Below are 24,218 nucleotides of genomic sequence, written 5' to 3'. Positions count from 1 at the left end.
AGTCAGAGACAAAACCATTTTCTTGCTATTTGATCCATTCTACTTTCTTCATTGTTTCTGTAAATGGAGCAAAAGCTGTGTCATGGTTGACTAAGCCTCTGTTTTTACAACTGATTAGAGAAAGGACAAGGAAGAGAGACAGGAAAGCTTTTGACAGGGGAGGGAGAAAAGGCATTTGAATTGTGCAGTGTTTACAGCTGAGCCATGATGGGACCTGAGCAGCTAGAGCAAATCAGGTATCACTGAATTTGGGTTTTGTATTTCAGAAACAAGACTGATGCAAATTCAGCTATATTTTAAAGCTCCTGTTTCTGGATGTATCCATGCAATAATGCTGAAGGAATGAGAAGTGCCTACAAACACCATCCTTGAATGCATAAACCTGTGGGCCACATATGGCAGGCAGGAAGGCTCACAGAAGGAACATTAAACTTCCTCACTCTCCAGCAATGACCCAGTGTGATTAAGAGGCTAGTAAATCCTGCTGAGTGGGTTATTACACTATTTTCATTTTAAAAGAAAAATCAATATCCAGCATTTTCTTCAGCAGGGAAACAGAGTGAAGGCAGATTGATGCTTCTCTTCCTGCAAGTCTTCCTAAGGTATGTCTGGATGACTGGGACAGTGTGCAATTAACTTTTAGGGTATCATTCATCAAGCCACATTGATAGGAAATTATAAATAGGAAATACTGAAGTGAGCCAGCTCCAGAAACTGGACTGCAGCATACACATGATTGATGATTCCAGCCAAGAGTGAAGAATGGAATCACTGCCTACAAGGCTGAGATGGTGCCACTGCTGGATTCAGTGGCTCTGCCTCAGTCAGTGCCATGACCAAAGGTATCTTTGATACGGCACAAGAAAAATCTAAGGTAACACAGTAATCCAACACCCACAAATAAAGCTTCTAGCCCATCAGTTTTGCAGTGGAATGGATAATGATGACTAGATTTTGCTGATCTATGGTCCTCTGATAGAACACGAAGCAACCAAAGCACAAAACCCTGGCAACAAACCAGGATCAGCAGTGCCAAAGAAGCATCTGCACATACTTAAAGATAACAACAGCCTGAGTTTGACAAGAACTTCATAAAGGATACATCTCTCAAACAACCTAAAGCATAAATAAAGGTTGTAGCTCCTGGCAGACATAGTGAAGCAAAAGAAGCAATACCATAAACCTCTTGTTTTGAAGCAATTGCTGCTGGCAGGCATTTTGAAGTCCACGATGCAGGTTTTCTTCGCCCTCTCGGGTCTGCTCTAGATTTCTTTCCTAATCACAGTAAAATGTCCACACTAACAAATAAAATTCCACTGGCAATATTAGTATTTAACTGTACTTGAGAAGATGAGTACCCTTGGGAAATGTTATCTTTCAGACCGGCACAGTAAGGCAAAAAGTATGGAGAATGTTTGCATTTATCTACAAAACTGTTACTCACCCCAATCTCAATTAGATGTAATATTCCAACACAAGAAACTAGGAGCTTTCACTCAATTTAAGTGAAGTCAATTTGTCCCCACACATGTATGAGACCATGTATATGTCAGAAAAAAACCAAAGTACCCAATGAAATACACTTTGTTGTAAATGCATTAGGATAAAACCAGTCTGAAATACCTCAGAGAAACATTTCTTGAGTGACTCTGGGACTTTCCCATCAACCACATGCAGCATCTTCTCCATCTCTTCACGGACAACATAGCTCCCAGATTCATTAGAGAAGAGACTGAAAATGTCTGAGGAAGGAGATAAAAGTTTCAGCAATATGGAGGTTATATCCTTCAAATGTTAAACACATACCAGGCTGAGAATGCCAAAACTTGTGCAACTGAAGGACTGGACTAGGCTGCCCAGGGCAGTGGAGGAGTCCCCATCCTTGGAGGGGTTTCAAAGCTGTGGAGATGTGGTGCTGAGGGATGTGGTTTCACAGAATGGTAGGGGTTGAAAAGGACCTTGAAATACCATCAAGTCCAGCTCCTCTGCCAGAGCAGGATCACCTAGAGCAGGATACACAGGAAAGCATCTGGATGGGTTTTGAATGTTTCAAGAGGAGACTCCACAGCCTCTCTGAGCAACCTGCTCCAGGACTGTCACCTTCAGTGAAAAAGTTTTTCTTTCTGTTCTCAGGGAACCTCCTCTGCTCCAGCTTGCACTCCCTGCCCCTTGTCCTGTCCTTGGCCATCCCTGAGTGGAGTCTGGCTGCGTCCTCCCCACACTGCTCTGCATCTTTATCGCAGCAACGAGGGCAGTCCTAAGGCTCCTCTGCTCTCAGCTCCAAGCCCCAGCTCCCTCAGCCTGGCCTCACAGGAGATGTTCCACTGCCTGCAGCATCTTTGTGGCTCTGTGCTGGACTCTTTCAAGCAGTTCCCTGAGGGCCTTGAGCAGAGTTTAGTGGTGACCTGGCAGCGCTGGGTTAACAGTTGGACTTTATGATCTGCAAGGTCTCTTCCAACCAAAATAAATTCCACAGTTCTGTGACTAAAACCTTGGACTCTTTCAATTTCAAGATAGCTCAACAAAGTTTAGGTCAGGAAGCATGTCCTTTTTCTTTTATCCTTGTCCACCTCTCAAAAGGAAAATAATCACTATCAAGTCAGATAAGGAAGGAAGACAAAACAACAGCAGGCAGATGCTTGCATTTGTTTTGCCATCCCCCTTCCTCTGCCCACACACTGCGATCAGCACCTTTCTGTAGGATCCCCACACTTACATTCAAGATGACTTATCAATTATTTCATTTTTGGAGAGTGCAGAAAACTAAAATGCACTGAATTCTAAAATACACAGCTAAAAGTGTCTAAATTGATTGGCCAATGCACACCCTGGTTACATCTAAAAGTAGGGCTCGAGGATACCCCAATTTGTTTGCTCTACAGATGTGTGTTGCACACTCACTGGCTTCTATCCTCTTGTTCCTCAGGTAAGTTATGGTACTTACATTTTGCTTTCTCTTCCTCTCTTCCTCTTGTAAGTAGAACTAATCCAACTATCAGATTATTGAAGTGCAGCCCTTTGGATATTCCTCCAAATGAACAGTAGATAACCTAGAAGAACAAACAGAGGAGTTAATCAAAAAGTTAACAGGAAAAACAGTGATGTCAGAACTAAAAGCAACAACTCCTGCTGAGGCTGTGTTGATGTTGTTTTCAGACTAGTCACCTCCCAGGCAGCTAAACACACTAAGGTGAATTCTCTTCCAGGACATGTAAGTGAGCCTTGGCACTGTCTCTGAGTTAGTGAAAAGCAGGAACAGCAAGAGGAAAGAAACAGAACGCTGCAGTGAAGAAAAGAAAATACCCACGACAAAAGGGTGACGTTGGATTTATTGCTGGAATTGCTTCTCACACACTGAAAGTGGCAAGGTGGAGAAAGTCTACCCCTGCTGCCTTTCATAGACTCATAGAATTGTTTTGGTTGCAAAACACCTTTAAGACCATCAAGTCCAACCATTCTTTAACTCCACGAAGTCTGGTGCTAAGCCATGTCCCTCAGCACCACTCCTACGCCTCTTTTAAACACCTCCAGTGATGGGGGTTTTAACCACCTCTCTGGGCAGCCTGTCTCAGCCTTTCAGAACTCTTTCAGTGAAGAGGTTTCATGTAATAAAGCTCCCCTGGTGCAACATGAGGCCATTTCTTCTTGTCCAGGCTCTTGCTGCTAGGGGGTTGTCAAGAGCAACGAGGTCTCCCCTCAGCCTCCTTTTTCCCCCAGCTAAACAAGCCCAGTTCCCTCAGCTGCTCCTAGTGAGACCTGTCCTCCAGACCCTTCACCAGCTTTGCTGCTCTTCTCTGGTAGGAAGCAGAGAAGCAGAATTCATCTACAGAATGGCCTCTAGGTGACCTCCAAAGATGTATCAGGCAACAAGGCAGTAAAAAAAAAAATCCTGAAATGCTCAGTCTTCTATCCCAGTTGCTCCCAGACAGAACAGTGAAGCAGAGAGATTCCCTGAAGACACTCATCTCTGTAGAATCCTGTTACCTTCAGTAAGTCCTCTCCTTGTCCACCCATCAAGCTATCATTTTCCATTGTTATCACTTAAGACTATTAAAAGGTGTCTGAAGGCAAGCAAATGTAAACGAGGCAGCTAAAACAGGAGGGATCTAATTCTCTAGACAACATCACCTACACCCTGCAGTTCCAGCCCAGCAGAAGACACAACACTACCCAAACACATTAACTTCCCACAGGGTGCTCAGATCAGCCTCTTCTATGACAGAAGTTTAATCCATTTACAAATGCTTGGAGGGCAAAATTATTAGAACCAAATTTGTGCTCTATTTGACCACGATGATTGTGTATGCTTCATGGACAATGTCATGGCAGGAATTTGAATTTCACATTTTCTATGGCTAATCATTGTGATTTCATAAGATGCCTCCAAGGCTACACTGTACATGTAAGCAATTTACCTTTACATTACATTGGAATTATGACTTCTTTTAAAATAGGCAGTTAGCTCTGCTGAACACTACACTGAAAATCTTAATACAACTGGTTTTGATCAAAAACCCCTAGAGCAGAAGAGAGAATTCTTACATTTGAGATTAAGAGGACTTCCAGGACAAAATGTACATATGAATAAACACAGGAGGGATCACAGGGTTTCTTTCACTAATTTTAATATCATTTTTCTTTACACTTTATTCTCCATCACTCCAATTTAACCTTTCTTTTAGGCTTGTTCGTTTAATTCAATTTAACCTTTCATTTAGCCTTTTTAAGAACAGCTGGTTTATAAACAAGCTTGAATAAAGCTGTCTCCTTGCTTTATCCATCTGAAAGTTAGTTTATACCCATTTCTGACTTTTTCCATTCATTTCATAGTTCATAGAATGATTAGGATTGGAAGGGACCTTAAAGATCATCCAGTTCCAACCCACTGCCATGGAACTAGCCCAGGTTGCTCCAGGCCTCATCCAATCTGGCCTTGAACACCCCCAGGGAGGGAGCATGCACAACCTCCCTGGGCAACCTATTCCATTATCTCACTATTCTCACTGTAAAGAATCATGTGGGTTGGAAAAGACCTTTTAAGATCATTGAGTCCAAGTACCCTATAAAAGTCAGTAAGAGGCAGCATGAAAATATGATGCAAGTTTGTATTTTCTAAAATGACTTAATGCTGTTGCAGCTTTACTTAGAATAGCCACACCCAGACAGTATTAATGCAATTGACACTACAGAATGTAAAATGTAATGCAATTATATGGTAGACAGACAGATTTTTTTTATCAAATCTAAGTGTGACATGTCATGTTTCATGGGTAACTGAAGAGTGTAACAAAATGGTTCCTATTCTGTAAAAAAAAAAAATCTCATTCTACACAAAGTGTTCCCTTCAAGGCCTGTGCCCCTACACTCCAGTCAGCCTGCTAGAAGAGCAGGACAGGATGCTCAAAGCATTCTTTTGGCTCCTTTCTCTAGAGTATAGTACGTCCTGGATTCCTTCCTGATTCTATCCTTGTGATCCCTCTTTTCTCTCTGTACTTGAGAAGCCTGTGTTCTTGTGGCTGCCCCCTCAACATGTCCTTCATGTTTCTGTTGGCACTGTCCCTCTTCTCTTTGCATTACTTGAACTACAGCTTCTTAACCAATTAGTCACACTTGGAGAGAAGAAAAAAATAAATGCACTGACACCGAACTACCTAATAAGTATCACAGAGTGCTGTGTATAAACTGTCTCATCTGTAGGTATATATATAAAAGGTTTAATCTCATTAGTCATTTACATGACTCACAGGCTGAAGTTAGGTCCTTTCTCAACATTCTTCCCCTCCTCAGTCTGAAATACAAAGGTATTAAAAACACTTTCTGGAAATATTATCAGCATTTTGTCCTTCCACCCCCTCTGAACAATATTCCTTCTACCAAGGTGCCCACATCTGCACACAGCAACCACATTATTCCCTCAGATGTAAAAATAAATGCTGTGTGCATGCACCTCACCACCTGACCAGCTTTCCTGCAATTCAAACAATGCCAACAGCACATATCTGAATCTCATTTAATTAATCCCTTCAACCCCCTTCTTCCAAGAGATCCTTCTAGAACATTTCTGCCCTGAGCATCGCAAAAGTGCGCTCCACGTGCACAACAAACACGTAAGTTGTCTGACCAGAGCTCCACTGGCTTCAGCTCAGTGCTCTATGTCCCTGTTGTAAAACTCTGTTTCCTTCTCATGAATTCCTGATGGCATCACTACTCAGTTATGAAAAACTATTATGCAAACCATGCAAAGACAGCCCTGCAATCTGAGGATCAAAACGATCAATTTTAATGATTGAATGGCTGAAAACTCAAAACAAGGTTTTAAGCTGCCTAATGACTTTGCCTGCCTTTCCACATCCTGAAGCCAGGAATTACAGAGCATCTCTTCATGGTACAAGCAGAATCAAATCCAAATTCTGTCCAGATTTACAGTGCTCAATCTAATAGATGTGACTACTGCTATAATATATATATAAAATAATAACATAAATGCTAGAAGTACACAGTAATTGGTACTAGAATGTTGAGATGTCAGAGTGCCAGTTTTAATGAGATGACATCAAAATCCAATTACGATGCTTCTATGAATTTTATTTCACCCACTGGAACCCAAAACCTGCAATATAACTGTAATGAGTGTTAAGAGAGAAAGACACAATTTTGGTGGTCATTGTAAGGACAGTTTAAGGTAGAATGTAGCCAGCACACACACATCTAAAAAGAATGGAGTCTCTATTTGTGACCCAAAGTTTACTTCATCCAAACCAGTCATTTAATGCTTAATATTGGCATAAAAGGGATCAAAACCAAGCCATAATGTAAAAATCTGAACAGTCAAATCAGACACAGCAATGACTACTGAACACATAGAATCACAGAATCAACCAGGTTGGAAGAGACCTTCAAGCTCATCCAGTCCAACCTAGCACCCAACCCTATCCAGTCAACTAGACCATGGCACTAAGTCCCTGGGGGTATTCAAGAAAAGACTGGATGAGGCACTTAGTGCCGTGGTCTAGTTGATTGGATAGGGCTGGGTGCTAGGTTGGACTGGATGATCTTGGAGGTCTCTTCCAACCTGGTTGATTCTATGATTCTAAGTGCCTCATATCCAGTCTTTTCTTGAAAACCTCCAGGGATGGTGACTCCACCACCTCCCTGGGCAGCCCATTCCAATGCAAATCACTCTCTCTGGCAACAACTTCCTCCTAAAACCCAGCCTATACTTCCCCCAGCACAACTTGAGACTGTGTCCCCTTGTTCTGTTGCTGGTTGCCTGGCAGAAGAGACCAATCCCACCTGGCTACAACCTCCCTTCAGGTAGTTGTAAACAGCAATGAGGTCACCCCTGAGCCTCCTCTTTTCCAGGCTAAACAACCCCAGCTCCCTCAGCCTCTCCTCATAGGGTTTCTGTTCCAGGCCCTCCACCAGCCTTGTTGCCCTTCTCTGGACACCTTCCAGCACCTCAACATCTCTCTTGATTTCAGGAGTCCAGAACTGGACACAGTACTCAAGGTGTGGCCTGACCAGTGCTGAGTACAGGGGCAAAAAAACCTCCCTTGTCCTACTGGCCACACTGTTCCTGATGCAGGCCAGGATGCCATTGGCTCTCTTGGCCACCTGGGCACACTGCTGGCTCATCTTCAGTCATGCTTTAAGCTATGGGCAAATCCTAAACCTCCTTTTGATGTGATGGTGCTAACACACACTGCAGTTTTTCCCATATTAAGTGCTTGAATCTCCATATAAAAATCAAACTGACAACTATATTACAGAGGCAAATGACATCATCCTCATTAGTAACACTTAGGAAAAGTAGAAAAAAAAATGAGGCAGAAAAGATTAAGCTTTAAAAAAAATAACCCCTTGCCAGAGTGTTAAACTTTCTGCAATGCACACTTCACTTCTCACATTACCTAAATAAAACCAGGAGACTTGGACACTGCCTGTGAGGTCAATAACACCAAAGACAAAAGGAATAGCAGCTGTGATTAGAAATCATGTGGAGGAAGATATCATCTGAAAGGTCTGGCTGATCTTCTCTGCCAACTATATTTGAATTTCTCTCTCAGGGCAGGGGTAACACCATGTCAGAAAATGATGAGTTTAAAAACTCACAGGTCCAGGATGCTACTAAGTCTTTTCAGATATCACAGAAGGTTAGGTGCTGGAAGGGACCTCAAAAGATCATCTTGTCTAACCCCTCTGCCAGAGCAGGATCACCTATACCAGACATACACTATTCCTACATAGACATACACTATTCATGCCCATGAAGTATGTGTGTTCATTTTGCCTATTTTTCAATTAACTTGTACATTTATTACACATAAAATTTGTACACTTATTATATATAAAATCATTTTTAAGAGCTTGTAAAGATTAATTTGTGCTTTTAAAAGCGAAGTGAAAAAGAAAACCAAAACAATCCAGGGAAAGCAAAAGGAAGCTCATCTCCAGAGTAAATACAATCCTGCTGTAATGGCCACAGGGAGAGCTGCATCTTGCCAAGCTTTTACTTCCTCCTGGATATTCAGGTTCACTTCAAAGTCATCTGCCAGCTATTAGTTGGGTTGGAATCAACAGCTCAGTCATGCAACACATCACTGACAGGTCTGGAACATTATCTCCACACAGAGAATGTACACTGTGATGGTGTATGAAAAAACCCTTGTATCTGTACACACATGAATGTGCCTCCCCCAGAAACCAGCAAGATTACCTCAGCAACTTTTGGAGGGACTCCATCACCAAGAACTTCCCTGATGAAGCACTGTTGAGTCATGTAATAGGAGAGTCCACAAGTTCTCTTGAAAGCATCTTTCAGCCGCTTTAGCTCTATGTCTGTAACTGTGTTAAGGGAGAAAACAGAAGGAAAAAAAAAGATTTGGTGAACAAAGATGTCACAGAAATGTAATAACTTAAGGGATCTCCAAATCCTTACATTTACCTTTATGATCAAAAGATAAGAAATTAAATGCACGACTTCACCTAGACAGTACGAAAATCTGACTGCTAGAATATGAGATCTTACCAAAAAAAATGGAGGTGAAGCAGACCTTAACTGAGTATCAATCAACACAACAGTTCACTGCCTAACTTTTCTCTGACTACAATAGTGTATTGTAATTCCTTTTAAACCAGCATAGCTGATGAAGAGATGGAGGGAAAGGGTTGCAGAAGATGACAGCAAGATGAAGCCTAGAAAAGGAGACTTCATTGGAGGAAACTAGGTGATGCTCCTCTGTCTCCTCTCCCAGCAGTCCCACCCATGGCTTTATTCCTGCTGATCCAGGCTGATGATATGGATCAAACCACATTTTGTCACCATTTTTGTCACACGAAAGGACAGTAGGACAGCCAGCTGATTAATTTGGCATGCATGTAAGGCAGAGAAATGATCTGTAGCCAACAGAGCACCCAAAGAAGCTTCATCTAGTAACTGGCCTATCTTTCTCCATATGAAAAAATAAATATTTAATCACCACTTACATGCTCATAACAGTGAAGCATGAATTAACAGCAACTCAATGTAACTCTTCACCTAAGATTTTCCTGCACACTCTGCTTGCCAGCTAAAACCTGCTCCAACTTGTTCACAACCCATAAATGTGAAGCCTGATGACATCCCATTTATACTTGCACATAAGCTTCCTGAAAAGCAGTCCCTGCTTGCAAGTCTTACAGCATAAAGTAACTTTCTAGCAAAGTGTTCAAAAAGTGAACTATCTGGTTGAACTAAACAAGCCCTGAGTCAAAAGTCAAGCTGCAGTGAGTAAGAGGCCAGGACCTGGATCACATGGAAGTTCCCATGGCGAGCAGAAAGAGCTATTTACCATCTGAGAGCCAGAAGAAACAACGCTGTACACGATAGCTGCTCCACTGTATTTATAGCAAGGCATTTTCCTTCCCCTGATATAACATGCCAGGCAGAAACAACACTGACATGGCCAAAAGCCTGTCAAGCTTTTTGTCAGCCAAAATAAAAAAAAACTTGAGAGCCAAACCAGTGCTCTTTAAAATTCTCTGATTCAATTAATTCATTCATCAAAAGAAAAATAATTTCTGAAGTCACACTGAAACACTCCTCCCTAATTTTAATCCTGGTTAATATTAAAGCAAATTAGTGACTTAACCATGTGTAAAACAGAAACCAGGTTATGTTTCTTTTACAGTTTCATTATAAAGTCTGGGTACTTTAAAGCAGCAAAAAAATAAAATCAAAGTATCTAAGAAATGAACTTTAAAGTGTGAGCCACACAGGACTGGTGTTAGCCATTAACACGGATCAGGCTAAGACATGTTCAAGTTATCATCATCAGATCTCCTTTTAGTAAAACAATCACACTTTAATTAGATGGCAGAAGGCTGCTAGAATACTGTAACCTGCCCTCTGTGGTGTTTAAATGTCACAACTCCCCATCATATAGTTCAGGAGTAAAACCTTGAGACGGCTAAAGCAGGTAGGACAAGGGGTAATAGGCACCGGCCTGAACGTAGGAAGTTCCATCTAAATATGAGAAGAAACTTCTCTAATTTAAGGGTGATGGAGCACTGGAACAGGCTACCCAGAGAGGTGGTGGAGTCTGGAGACTTTCAAAGCCCAGCTGGACATGTTCCTGTGTGACCTGCTCTAGGTGAACCTGCCTTGGCAGGGTGTTGGACTTAATCTCCAGAGGTCCTTTCCAGCCCCTACCACTTAGTGATTCTGGCTCAGTGCTGCATTCCTGCCACACCCACAAGTCCCTGGGCAGAGGAGGTTCTCACAATCCAGTCACCTTCCAGCTGCCCTCACTGCTGAGCTCACTTAGTGCAGCAGCAGCAGCTCTCAGAAGGAGCACAAGCGCAAGCTTGATGAGTTACATTTGTGCACTGTCTGCTTGCTAGGACTAATTAAAAGAAATACAACAGCCCTCAGCCATGTCAAACTTCCAATTACTGCTTTAATAGAAGATTTTATTTATCCAGTAAATGTGAACCATGTGTAATAGGATGAACTATAAAGTGATTTTAGTTGGACAAGCACTCTCACGATCATGAACTGTACTGACAATTCCGTTCTGAGAATACCTGTATTAACAGAAATTAATTTGTAGGCCATATTGAGCACTCCAGAGATATTTTCTGGATCACCTTACATCCCTAAGTGCACCAAATAAGTTATGTGTTTCTAAGAGCCACTGAAACCGAAGCACCTCTGCGGTGGCAGAACTGCAGAGAACAGTATTTCGTGTGCTAAACCTTGCAGAGCTGCTGCTTCACAGCTTTGCTGGACAGCGGAGGCTGGATCACGAGTGAAGATGGCAAGCAGAGTGATGAGCAGTCCAAGTGGTGCTCAGGAGTGCAGAGTTCTCCCAAGAGCACTGCAGGAAGCAGTCATGGGTGTTTTGTGAGCACCTTCCACTGCCAAGTGTGTGCTTCTGGCAGTGCTGAAGAGTAGGAAAATTGCACACATGCATCTCTTGTGGAAAGGCAGAAGTGACTGGACTCCTACTGAAGGTGAAGAGAAGGCTGGGAAGAAGACCTTTAAAAAGAACTTTCAATATATCATTTAATTGCAGAAAAATGATTTTGCCAGTCCATGCTGCATTTGCAAAGTAAGTTACTAGTACTGGAGACCACTTACAATTACTATTTGCTAACAGAAACTTCCAAACAGGTCACAGAATTACAGGAAAGGTAATTCCATTCCTTCCCCAGGACACATTAAAATGACTGATGCTAGCCTTTTAACATCATTTGCAAAGCTATATAAAAGTAAGTTCATTATACATTTAGATGGAGGCGCATGAAAGTTCTACTGAAATGGGCAGAGTATAAATCAAAGATATTAGCAATGTCTACTCTGAGTCTGGAAGACAAACAAAATACTCCAATACTAAATCCCAACATCCAAGTAGCAGTGATACAGCACAGAGGTGATGTGATGATGTGTTGAGAAGAAACAAGACTAAGCCTCACATTATACTGTGATACTGTGTGATATTATAAATGTACCATTTCTAGAAGCAATATAAGTATAGTAGTATAAAAAATAAGAACATATCACATACCCAAGAGTTACCTTTTTCCCCACTCAAAACCACAGGTCCTACACAGCAAGCATCACAGACCACAGCCAGCTTGGATGAAGCCTTGAGCAACATGGTCTAGCAGGTGTCATCCCTGCTCAAGGCAGAGGGTTGGAACTAGATGATCTCTAAGTTTCCTTTTAACCCAAGCCAGTCTGGCTCCATGACCATGGAGCTATTTTTAATCCCACTTTCTGCCATAAATGTGGTTCACAACCCTGTTTTCTACACTGACTTAAGCTCCTTCAGTAAGCTAATTCACTTTTTCCAAAGGCACCACCTTACCAAACCCTTTCAGCAGACAGCTGTCTGCAAGCACCTCAAGAAAAGACCATTCACAAGCTGCTCTCACAAGACGCTCAAGACAGACACCACACTATGGGATACTCCGTTGCTGCATTCATAACCTGACAGTGAAAACCACAACGTGTTAGACTTCCCAAAATAAGATGATGGCAGTAAAAACCATCTGCACATCACTCCTACCAATAACAGGTGCCACAAACCCAGTTTTATTGCAGAGAAAGCAAGGCAATTTCACACACACCTCTCCCATTCTTTACATTTCAACACTGTAGAAGCTAACTTTTTATTCTAAGCTTCTAATTCAAAACAACACAGTTTCAGTAGTTAGACACTGTATTCTAGTTCTTAAAAAGATCATCTGTCTAAAAAGAAAGATCTATTCCACAAAAGGAGAAGTTACAGACTACGTTGTTCTGTCTTCGTAACTTTATTAATACCAACTCCTCGGTGCTGCCTTCGCTGGATGGCTTCCAACAAAGTTAAAGATTTCAGTTTAACAGAAGATTAGTGCTGCATCCAACTCCCCAGGGAATATTTGAGCTCCAGCTTGTTTAATAAAGTTTAAATGAAACCATGCCACCTCAGCTGAAAGTGTCACCTCAGCTCACAGTAATTGTAACCAACTCTCAGCTCATCCAACTGCCGAGGATATTTTTAGTTTAATAGTGTTACTTAAACTTAATGCTGTTTATATGGATTTTAAATCCACATCTGTCCAGGTAATGATTGGTCTAGTCCTGTTCAGCCCTGGAAACCACTCTGCTCTGCATTCATCCCAGTGAGTCATCCTGGAGTTCTCCTTTTAGGATCAAACTGGATCTGAAGCTCAAACTACGCAAGCCCAGATGCCCAGCTCTAGATTTAAACCTTATTTTGCCACCCCTATGAAGCTGACCTGAATTTCAGAGGGGATCCTCACCAAATGTGTCAATGATAGAAACAGAGCTGCAGGGAATCTACCTCAGCAAAAAAATACAGTGGGTTTCTGTAGAATAATGATGTTAGATACCCACATTGAGGCCATGGGATTTAATGTTCCACTTGAAAAAGAAAGGCAGGGAACACAGCTGAAGTGACTCCCTACAACTAAACCAAGGTAAAAACAAAGTTAATTACCCAAAGCATTTACTGTTAGTGCTCAAGTGCTCTAATATTTACATGTGCTCCATCAACAACTTTCCAAATTGAAAACTGTTTTACACAAAGACTGTAGCCCAAACAGTGTAGATAACCCCAACATTTATATGCTACAGTTTCTCTTCAAGCAGCTGAAGTCTTTTTGCTTAAACATTCTATAATGTTAAAGAAACATCTTTAAATGTACCTTAAATTCAGTCAAAGTACACTAAGCTGGAGGAAATCAACCCTTAGAACAGGGTTTGGCAGGTTTTGCAGACACATTCTCTATTCATTTTAGCAAGTTTCTTTTCTTTCCACATCCTGTAGCACTAAATCCCACCCCCACCTCCTTGTCTTTATCTTGGAGCTTTAAAATGTAGCGTGAGTAATGTATGGTTCAACGTGCAGCACAGCCTCTGTCATTTCAAAGGTCAGGCAGAAAAGGACAGGACAACTTTAGACAACAAACACCCCTGCAAAACTCAGCTAGCAGGGAAGCAAACACTTGCCTCAGCAAAAGTTACTCTACTGTTACAAGGCTGCTAGTGACATTCAGTAAGAGTCATCATAAAAATATGGCTGCAGAACTAAATACACCAAATATTGATATTTGTGCTTGTTTGATGAAGCTGATGAACCAGAGCTGTTCAGCCTGGAGAAAAGAAGGCTCCATTTCAGTACATGGAGGGGAACTACAGGAAGGCTGGGCAGGGACTGTTCAGAAAGGCTTTCAGTGACAGGACAAGAGGCAATGGTTTGGAAGTGGCACAGGGGAGATTTAGGTTTGACATCAGGCGGAAGTTCCACACAATGAGGGTGGTGAGACACTGGAATGGGTTGCCCAGAGAGGTCTTTGATGTCCAGCTCCTGGAGACATTCAAGCTCAGACTCCATGTGACCCTGGGCAGCCTGATCTAGTAGGAGGTGTCCCTGCTGAGTGCAGAGGGATTGGACTAGATGATCTTTGAGAGTCCCTTCCAACTTGATGCAATCTGTGAATCTGCGAGGGCAAAACTCTAGAAGTGCCTCTGCTTGGCACCGGTAGCTCGCTCACACCTAAAGCAACGACCCAAAGTAAGTCATCTTTCAGCCTGTGGCCCCTCTCCGACGCCCTTGCAGAGAAGTTTAAAGATTTACAGAAGCACTGAAGAGAAACAAGAAGGAAATTTACGAGCGAGCACTGCTGCTTAGGATGCAGCAGCTCCCACGTGAATGCTCAGCATTGTAGGAAACAAATATTCATTTGGAAGGGAGCCTGTCTAAAGGTTAAAAGAAGTGGTTAGCCAGGCTTAATGGATTTATCACAGCTTATAACACATAATTACTATATACCTTACCCATGACACGTGCGAGCACAATACTGACACTTTAAATTGCTATTTAGTAGGAACGCCAAAGCAGCCACTAAAAGTACCTTCCTTCACCACGCTGCTTCATCTACCCTTTAAATCCCAGCAGAAGGAGCTGAAATGCTGGGTGCAGAATGAGATACAAAATGTAGCTTTCAAAAGCATACAATTGTCTGCTGCAGTAGACAACAGGAATAAAAACAGCATTTGAACTGTCGGGATACCACCTGAGACATTCAGGCAAGAGATACTTAACCTCCTCTTGTCTTAGCTGTCTCAATCCTACCACGAAAATAAATTCTGGTCTACATCAGACAGATGGTTGGGAAATGATCTAAGATGCTCTGTTAAAAGTACTAGAAGCTACTACCAAAGAGCTGCTTTAATCAGTGAAAAGGGCAGAATCCCAGTAGCTTAACTGAGGGTAGGTGGAGTTAATCTGCCATGGCTACTATAAACTGACAGCCAATTAACTTAATTATAACAAAGTGGACACAAACAACGTGTGTATCTGTTTTCTTTCCTTTCATCTTATTAAGGCAGTGGCTGCTGAAAACCTCTCAGTGATTTGGCAACCTCTGCTTACACCAGAGTCACAGAAGTAACATGCAAGTCATCATTTCCATTAGTATGAGCAGCAGTAACAGCACCAAAAAGCTGATAAAAAAAATCTTGAGGTCTCAAAAGACTTCCTTCAGCTACATGAAAATAAATTATTTATTCTACTACTTTACAGGTGACTAGCAAAAAAAAAGAAAAAGCCAAATCAAGGCAGAAGACCACAGGGTGTCAGCAATGCTGAAAACCAAACCAGGAAACAAATTACAGCATAAACAGGAAGCAAAAAACAGAGAGGATAAAAAGTTCAGTTAAGGTGAGGGGTCAAGAAAGTTTGAGCTCATTTGACTAAAGTATCTTACAATTTATCTAGTGGTACTTACCCTCAGAACTTTAAGCACCAAAATGTCCATCATCCTCTAGAAACACACAAACCCCTGAATTTCCAATGTCACCACTGGCTGACAACCACCTCGCTGTGCCAGTGCCTTAATAACATAAAACCACAACAGAACACAAACCCCAACCAGCAGCCCTGCAGATCTCAAGTATACAGAGCAAGCAATAATTTGCAACCATCAGCATAAGACTGCATTTATCCTTTACTAAAAATAACCAAACCTGAATTTTAATAACACAGACAACTTGATCATCCTTTGGAAAGGAAGCAAAATTCACCTGCCTCAAGCTCTTCCTGACCTCCAGCTTTGGCTTTTAATAATTCTAATATTTTGATTTTTAAGTGACAATTTTACAGGTTCACTATCAAATTCACAGGGCATATAATTCTCTAACCAGACAATTATCTTCCCTGTAATCACTTGCTCAATATTTCCCCCAGGAATCTTCATCCTAGTTATACATGGAGATTTTATTACTTTTTTCATTAGTCTTTATTGTGACTTAATGGCTGCGGTTATGAAGTTGTCAAGAACCAAAGCAATTACTAAAAAGCTTCGAAGAGGTGAAATTTGCAAGTGAATATAAAATATAGTTGGGAACGACCCCAAATAGGAAGAAAGAGCTGCAAGATACAACTGAGATAAATGAATCAGCTACGGCTAATAAGGCAACCTCCACACCCACCTGGTCCTGCCTCAAAAAAGGAATTCACTTGGGAATATTTAGAGGGAAAACACAGACAAATGCTAAAAAAACCCCAACCAGTCAAACAAAAAAAACCACCAAAAATTACTCCTAAGGAATATTTCCTAACCAGAGTATCAGAAATTACACCATCCAAATTCCACAGTGCAGCTCACTAAAGACTTCACAGCCTTAGCAAGACATTTACCAAGAGCAGAAAGTGTACAGTTCTGGTATGTAAAAATACTCCAAATGAAGCATTCGATCCAATTGTTTGGGTTTTTCCCCCTCCCCACCTAGTCCTTGGGGGTTTTTTGGTAGTAGTGGTTCATGCTGTGGACAAAGCTTTCCTTGGTTCTGTTAGCTCTCACCATAATGCCTATCAGAGGTTTAACATCTTGTGTGCAGAGAGCAGAAGATTTAGTTAGTACAATAGGATTTGCCAATTTTCTCTAACATGAATACTTAGCATTTATGTGACGCTTTTAATCTTCAAAGAGCTTACTTCTCACAGTTCCCATCCTCAAGAAGAATGCCATTAAGTATTACTAGCCTATTTTATCCATCTGTAAAGTACCTCCATCAGGGCACACACTGTCACGTTGCTATTTGGATTATGTTTGCTTGCAGCAAAGCTCATCAGTCCATGTTCTGCTGCAACCCTCCCCAAAACACTGGTGTGGATAGGAATTGCTACACAATAGCCCCAACAGTGAAATAATCCTCCCACCATCTGAGCATTTAGATCTTATTGGCTACATTTTATATTCTCGGGAATTAAAGGAGCCTAGTTTTTAGATGCTTACCAGTCCAGCTCTGTGAGCCACAGCAGAAAGCCAGGATAATCTGAGAACTCAGCAGCCTCTGCAGAGCATTGAAATAACTTTTACCATACGGATAGTCGCAAATTTCAGTGCAACAGATTGCAATATTAAGGACAAAAGTAATTACTGCCTTCAAAGAGCTGGTAAACTCATTCTAGCCCTGAATAATGGCAAGATGCTACCTTTCTCAGCCACATCAGATCACTTATGCCTCTTCAAGATGGGGTGCTGCTACTACTCTGAATGCTCTGAATAAATTATTGCTACAACTACCTGAAGGGAGGTTGTAGCCAGGTGGGGTTGGTCTCTTCTCTCAGGCAACAGAACAAAGGGATAGAGTCTCAAGTTGTGCCAGGGGAAGTATAGGCTGGATATTAGGATGAAGTTCTTTCCAGATCGAGTGATTTGCATTGGAATGGGCTGCTCAGGGAGGTGGTGGAGTCACCCTCCCTGAAGGTGTTCAAGAAAAGACTGGATGAGGCACTTAGTGCCATGGTCTGGTTGATTGTATAGGGCTGGGTGATAGGTTGGACTGGATGATCTTGGAGGTCTCTTCCAACCTGATTGATTCTATGATTCTAATCCCGAAGAAGAGAAAACTCACCCAGCAAGCTGACCAGCACAGCCAGGCATGGGACAGTACAGAGAAGTACAAGGAAAAGAGGTGGAAGTCCAAGTTTGAAGCAGTTCTCAACACAGAGCATAAGCCATCGTCCAGCAACAGCACCAGGGACACTGAACTCATCACCAGGAGACAGAAACTTGGACACAAATCAGTCAGGAGTTATGGAAGCCCTGGAGGAATGCACTCTGCCTGGGATGCCTGCCTTCACCTGAGCACAGCCATAATCTTCGCCCAGTTTCTACCCTCCATATTCATCACTTTTCTTTCCTTTTCACTACTATTTTCTCCTAATGCTTCTCCAGAGTTTATGTTGCTTGCCTATAATTTCCTATGAAGATGGTTTGAACTCTCAATCTTGCCAGGATTTAAAGTGAGTGTTTAGTTTGCTTTGGATTATGAAACAAAACTGCTCTTCTGAGCTGTCCCTTCACCAGCTTTCCTGATAATCACACAGGACGCATGGTCACAGGTGAGCAGAACAGCTTCTCTCACTGCTCAGAAAAGCTGCTTCCTCTTTATGACCACCATGAGAATCATCTATACATTTATGCTTGTTAAGCTACAGCAAATTACATTATATACCTCATTTCTAAGAAATAAGCAGCCTATTAAAAAGAACAGCAAAGGCAAATGCCAGCTATGTAAATGCAGACACCACACAAGGACCATGCCACGAAATAAACTGCACTGGAATGAGTATTTCATATCCTCTCTGCCAACAGTGGCAACACTAAATGCAGCTGTACTAGGAGCTGTTCTTCAATTTAAAAATATGTAAGCCTGAAAGTTAAACATAACCTGCAACTTCTGCATAGGAAAGGCAGCCCTCAGTGAGGACTAAAGGCAAGGAGTTTGACTTTGCAACTGCTGGTGTAGTTTTTGGTTAAGTATTTACTCAAGTGGTAGTCCCTGGCAGCTAAAAGAGCCAAATCTAGCTGAGTGAAATACTCACATACAATAACCACTGAAAATTAATGAAATATTCAGACAGTTACATGCTGATGAATCTTAATTTCTAAAGTTAAAGTAAAAGCATTATCCACTTGGAAGTCATTGTTCTGGCACAAACACTTTACCCCATAGAGCTGATGGCCAGTGAAAGGCTCTGCATTTTGAGCCTTTCAACTCCTGAAGATAACACTTGTCTAAAAGAGAACCTGAAATTCAGGTGCAAAGTGAACAATCCTATTGGCAGGTCACAAATATCCCTCTTCTGTTCCACTGTTATAAATACACAAGAACACTTTTGCTACGCAGTGTGTGAATGACTGAAACACGGAAGCAGAATTACAGAGGTAGCACACATAGCTGAGCAGTAAAAGAAAAACTTAGATGTAGTTAGTTCTGGGAACCCACTGCACGTTTGGTAGAACACCAAGAACTGAATCTGAGATGGTTTACAACAGACAATAGCAAATAATTAGCATCACTGCTTCTAAACTCCATTCCCACTCCTGCATCTCCTGTAGCCCTGTTCAAAATACTCATCATTAGATGTATGTTGTTCCCGAGGTCACATGCAGAAGAATGAAACAGCCTATTTAGAGACACCATGGGATGGGAAACCACCTTCCAGTAGATTTACTGCCCCAGTTCAGATGGCTGTGATGACTCAAATTTCAGAGCTTCACATAAACACATTGGCCATTGTTTCACAGAAGAGAAGCACAAAAACAGAAAAAGCATTAGAACGACTTCACACCAAGGAGCTACAATGCCCTGAATGGTGTCAGCAGTGGGAATCTTTCCCTGAATCCCTGAAAAAGCTCCCAAGTCATCCCCAAGGACATTAAAAATTTCTATTGGAAGCTGCACATTTACATAATAAATTATGAACACTTTATGTGAAGAGATACTTATCAAATACTTTATATATTCTGCTTTTCAACCTCTATTCTTGTAATTCTCTAGCCTCTGCAGATCCTTAGCCAGTGTTGCACACCAGAATTAGTACAGATTATGGCTCCTTCCTCTTTAACCTATCTAAATTGTAACCTACTCATCATTTAAAGACCAAGAGTAGTTCACACAACTATTCATTAAACAAGGTGATTAGAAGACAACACTGAATTGCAAGTAACACACCAAAAATAAGGGAGAACTTAAGTGTGTGGGGGGGTGTGTGTGCAAATTAATTCTAATTCTCAAAGAAAAGAAAAACCCTGTTGTTAGCTGCAAGAGTGGGAAACAAGGCCCAACAAGGTCCTCTATTCCTTTCCCACTGATTGCAACCCTGGTTAGCATCCTCACAGAACACAGAGCAGACTGCACTAGCTGCTGCTTTTTCTTTGTTTAAAAAAGCAACGGTGCTTAATTGCAAATCCACTTTTTCTCATTTTTAACCTAAAATCCAGGATTTAACCGTCTTTGCTTGTCAGGGGAAAGGTGATAAAAATCGTCTGTGCAAGACAAGGAAATTTCCAGCACGGAATAAGATTCTGTTTCTGGCTAACACCTAACAGCTAGAACCACGGATTGAAAAGAAGTGCTACTTCAGCTCAAAATAGATTCATGATGCCACATTCAAATTCATTTTTAGAACAAATTTAATCTGCAAAACTGAAGTTCTCATAATTACTATCCCAATACTTTCAGTTCTTTTTCTTCCCATCCAGAGACTTAGTAAATCTGGCGCTTCCTGTTCAGGTTTCTGAGTTTCTTCCACTCTTTTCTTTTTCATTCAAGGTTTCAGAATTTTAAAAGAACAAAATTCTCAAACTAACGTGGTGGTCCTGGGCAGCTTGATCCCGTTGGAGATGTCCAATCCCCCTCCAGTCAGAAGGGACAAGATGACCTTCGAGGGTCCCTTCCAATCTGTGAAAATTGACCCTTTAGAACAACTGTCACAAAATCCACCAAAGCCAGCCTTGTGTTCATCTGTAGAGCTGCACTGAGACAGGAGATTATACCTGTTAAAGTATTTCAGCTCAGGAATTGCTGCCAAAGCAGTCTGCCACAGGACAAAACCTGAGCACTTCCATTCTCACTGTAAATTAAGATAAGGAATATCAATTCAAGACACAAAAGAAACATAAGCAGACATTCTAGATTCAATACTTAACATGAAGTTAAATTGTATGAGTGGATGACAGCTGAGAGATCAGCCAACAAAAAGGCAGATATGATATGAATAAAACCCACAGCTTGTGAGGAAGAATTCAAAAGGGCTTGTGATAGGTTTGATTTTTAAAGGGTGAGGAATGTATTTTCACACAGAATGCAATTATCTCTTACTCTGGCGTGGTGACATTGCCTCTCATAACTTCTGGGTCCAATTCAGACTCCAAACTTTGCAAAACAGTTTCAAAGGATTTAGACATCAAAAACAAGTAAAAAGCACCAAAGTAAGTGTTACACAAGACACTGGGAAACAGAGCTTCACCTTCCCTTTGTGTCTGGTATTCAGAAGGATGTATGGCACTGGTGACTGGTGTGGCTGCCTCACCTGTTCTCCACTGCCTTTCTCTGCAGCTCATGACACGAACTTGCAGAGAACTCAACTAAAAGAGAACAGAAATCTCTTTTTAAGGTACAGAAAGTCTGACTGCTTGAAACCACTCTACAAATCAAAACTGCGGTCTATGGCAATGTGTACCACCCATGCCCTCAGTCTGTCCAGTCACCCATCATGAGTAAGGAGCTCTCCTGTTAGTCTGAACAGCATCCTTGTCCCAGAAAATCTGGATGGTTTGCCCTTTAATGCACTGCTGAACACATTAACCTGTGTGGCTCATGAACAGCATTCCAGGACAGAGATTATTTTGCCCCAAACACACCACATGGAAAGCACAATGAGTTGTTAGCCTCATCAGCACAGCTCCCTGTGACACAAGATGCTTGTTAGGTGGTGTGATAGGCTAAAAGGAGAAGGGAGAGGAGGATTCAAACATCCTAGAGATGAGGAATGTCACTTGATACATCAAGTCACCCTACCTGTGACAGCTAATCACTTGAGTGGAAGGAATGATTCAGGGAACCCTTTCAGTGCTTTCAGCATTTTTACATAAAGCAATGCACAGAATAAACCCCTGGTCACTAGGCACTGCCTTGTGATTAGCATCTGCACAAGCTCTTCTCAGGCACATCCTCAGGCTCAAATAAAGGCCTTGTGCATATGTCAGCATGTTTTTAAAATAAAGTGATAGTATTTGCTTTTTTAACCAAGAAACACACTCCTCTACCTCCCAGAACTCAGCTATATATCACTATTACACTAAAACAGTGAAGGATGTTTTATTGTCACCATAATGAACGACTTGAAGAATCCTTCAACTGATTCTAATGTGCACCAGTTTTTAAACCAATTTGCTGCAGCACTACAAAAACTACACACAGACATTTTGCTTCAAAGCAAGACTGGAACCCAGCTTACCCCACTAGGAATCAGAAATCCAGAAGCTTTCACAACAGTTTAATAAAACTGCAGTGAAAAGAGATGAACTCTTCTCAAAAATGTCCCACCTATGGCTACGTCAGCTCATAAAATATACAACCTAACCAATTCTCAGGAAGTGTTAAAATTCATTATGTAATAAAGAAATGCTGAGTATTATCAGACAGCTAAGCTGAAAGCATTGAAGCTACACAGACATAATCATCACTAACAAAGTAAGATGTCCCTGAAGAAACGACAAAAGAAAAGGTGCATCAGGATGTTGCTGCTCTTTAGGCAAGCAGAGTGGTTTTGCTCCAGTAAGTGCTAGCAATAATACAGCATTCAAAATTGTGTGAATAAAACTCTTTCTAACTCTCAGGCAGAATCTACCTTAATGGATTTTGTTTTTTCCTCCACATTCATCTTTGCCCAAAGGCTTCATTGTCTCCATATGTAAATGCCCTTTTCATATGAAAATTAAACGTTAAAAGATGCTTTTTGGAGTTCTTCAGTACTGCAAACATCACGTGGACTGCAACAATAATTCAGACTAAGTGTAACCTAACGGAAAAGCAACTGCTGCAAGCAATACAATAAATTCATTTGGGTTTGATACATTTTACAATTATGTCTTATTTAGACTCAACCTTCAGAACTTTTCTTTCAGAACTTGTAAGTAGGAAATTATCAGTTTTATTAGGAATCCTGAAGACCAGATTGCAACATGCAGTTCTGAAAACACTTATGCAGAACTTGCAGATCTTAGCACGTATTCCATCTCACTGGGTGCTCCTTGAAGAGCCCAGCTAGCAGTCAACACACAAATGCAGCTTCCCTAAAGAGAGGTTGGCCAGCTGAAATCAAATAACATGTGCTCTGAGTTGCCTTCACTGAAAACCAAGTCCCACACTTAAAAGAACTCTGTAAGTTATCACCAAACAGTTCAGCTCCTGGGGTGCAATTTGGACAGCAAACACCACACTCATTGCAAAGGCAAAGACTTAATCAGACAAGGATGGGCAGAAAACCTCACACTTCTACTCAGAGCACAACTTCGCTTCATAGGTGTCTGTAATTACCTAACTTTGTATGGTTTCATGTGAGGCATCATACATCTCTTAGTGCACTCCAGCCATTGGCACTGCAACCAGCCTGCACCCATCTGGCCCAGGTGGACTCATATTGATGTACAGCTCCTCACTGAGCAAATCTCTAGACTTAATAGATTGCAGTTAAGTTACCTTCTTTTAGGATGCCCTAAAAAGCCCAGCTGAGTAGCCCTGGTTTACAATAGTCCTTGCAGTAACTTGTCAGTGAGCTGAAACAACTCTGGCCTTTGAAAAAGCAACACTTGTTCTAAGCCCTCTATTTGTTTTCTGGATGCTCACTGCATTTTGAATCTCTTCTTGGACCGGAAAAAAGAGGATGATTTTAGCCACAGTTAGACGCCGCAGTAAGAGCTCAAGGACATACAACTCATTAGATCTGCCTGACACTCCCCATATACCAAATCCTTCAGAATGAATGTATGAATTCACAACCTATTCAAAAATGCACTCCATTTTCAGAGGATATTCTATCATTTTTTTCAAACGACAGGCATTAGTAACATCTGGTTTTGTCAAATACAGAAACCCCATCATCAGTCCCACCATGAAGCAGCAGCTGGACAATAATCTTAATTTATAGAACTAAATAGAAGCATCATGCCTCACCTAAACACATTACTTGCTAAGGCTGTGTTCTTTTATTCTCACAGAGCTTGTCATCCCTTCACAGGCTCATTTGGTCAATGTGATTTCATTTTTTTGAGCACTAAAGGACTGAATACCTTGCTTATTTTATGAAATGAGACAGTAGGCTGGCTTCCCTTTGAGCAGGAGAAAGGGGGTGAGGGTTGTTTTACTCATT

The 24,218-nt window shown here is 41.5% G+C and overlaps 1 protein-coding gene across 4 annotated transcripts in view; it reads right to left on the bottom strand.

Moving 5' to 3' along the window:
• Window positions 1-24,218, bottom strand: part of USP32 (ubiquitin specific peptidase 32) — an 83,591-nt gene that overhangs the window by 52,068 nt on the left and 7,305 nt on the right. For 3 of the 4 annotated variants that reach the window (XM_064165875.1, XM_064165876.1, XM_064165878.1), the window contains exons 2-4: window positions 8,717-8,844; window positions 2,945-3,050; window positions 1,624-1,742 (exon numbers count right to left, since the gene is read on the bottom strand). In XM_064165875.1, coding sequence (XP_064021945.1) covers window positions 1,624-1,742; window positions 2,945-3,050; window positions 8,717-8,844 — 353 coding nt within the window. Of the gene's footprint in view, window positions 1-1,623; window positions 1,743-2,944; window positions 3,051-8,716; window positions 8,845-20,841; window positions 20,911-24,218 lie in introns of those variants that run through there. The other variant, XM_064165877.1, reaches the window with a different exon arrangement.

Source organism: Pogoniulus pusillus, chromosome 27 (genome assembly GCF_015220805.1).
Source record: "Pogoniulus pusillus isolate bPogPus1 chromosome 27, bPogPus1.pri, whole genome shotgun sequence".
NCBI lineage: Eukaryota > Metazoa > Chordata > Aves > Piciformes > Lybiidae > Pogoniulus > Pogoniulus pusillus.
The sequence above is the reverse complement of the archived record's forward strand: the minus strand, read 5'-3'. Positions and strand labels throughout refer to the sequence as shown.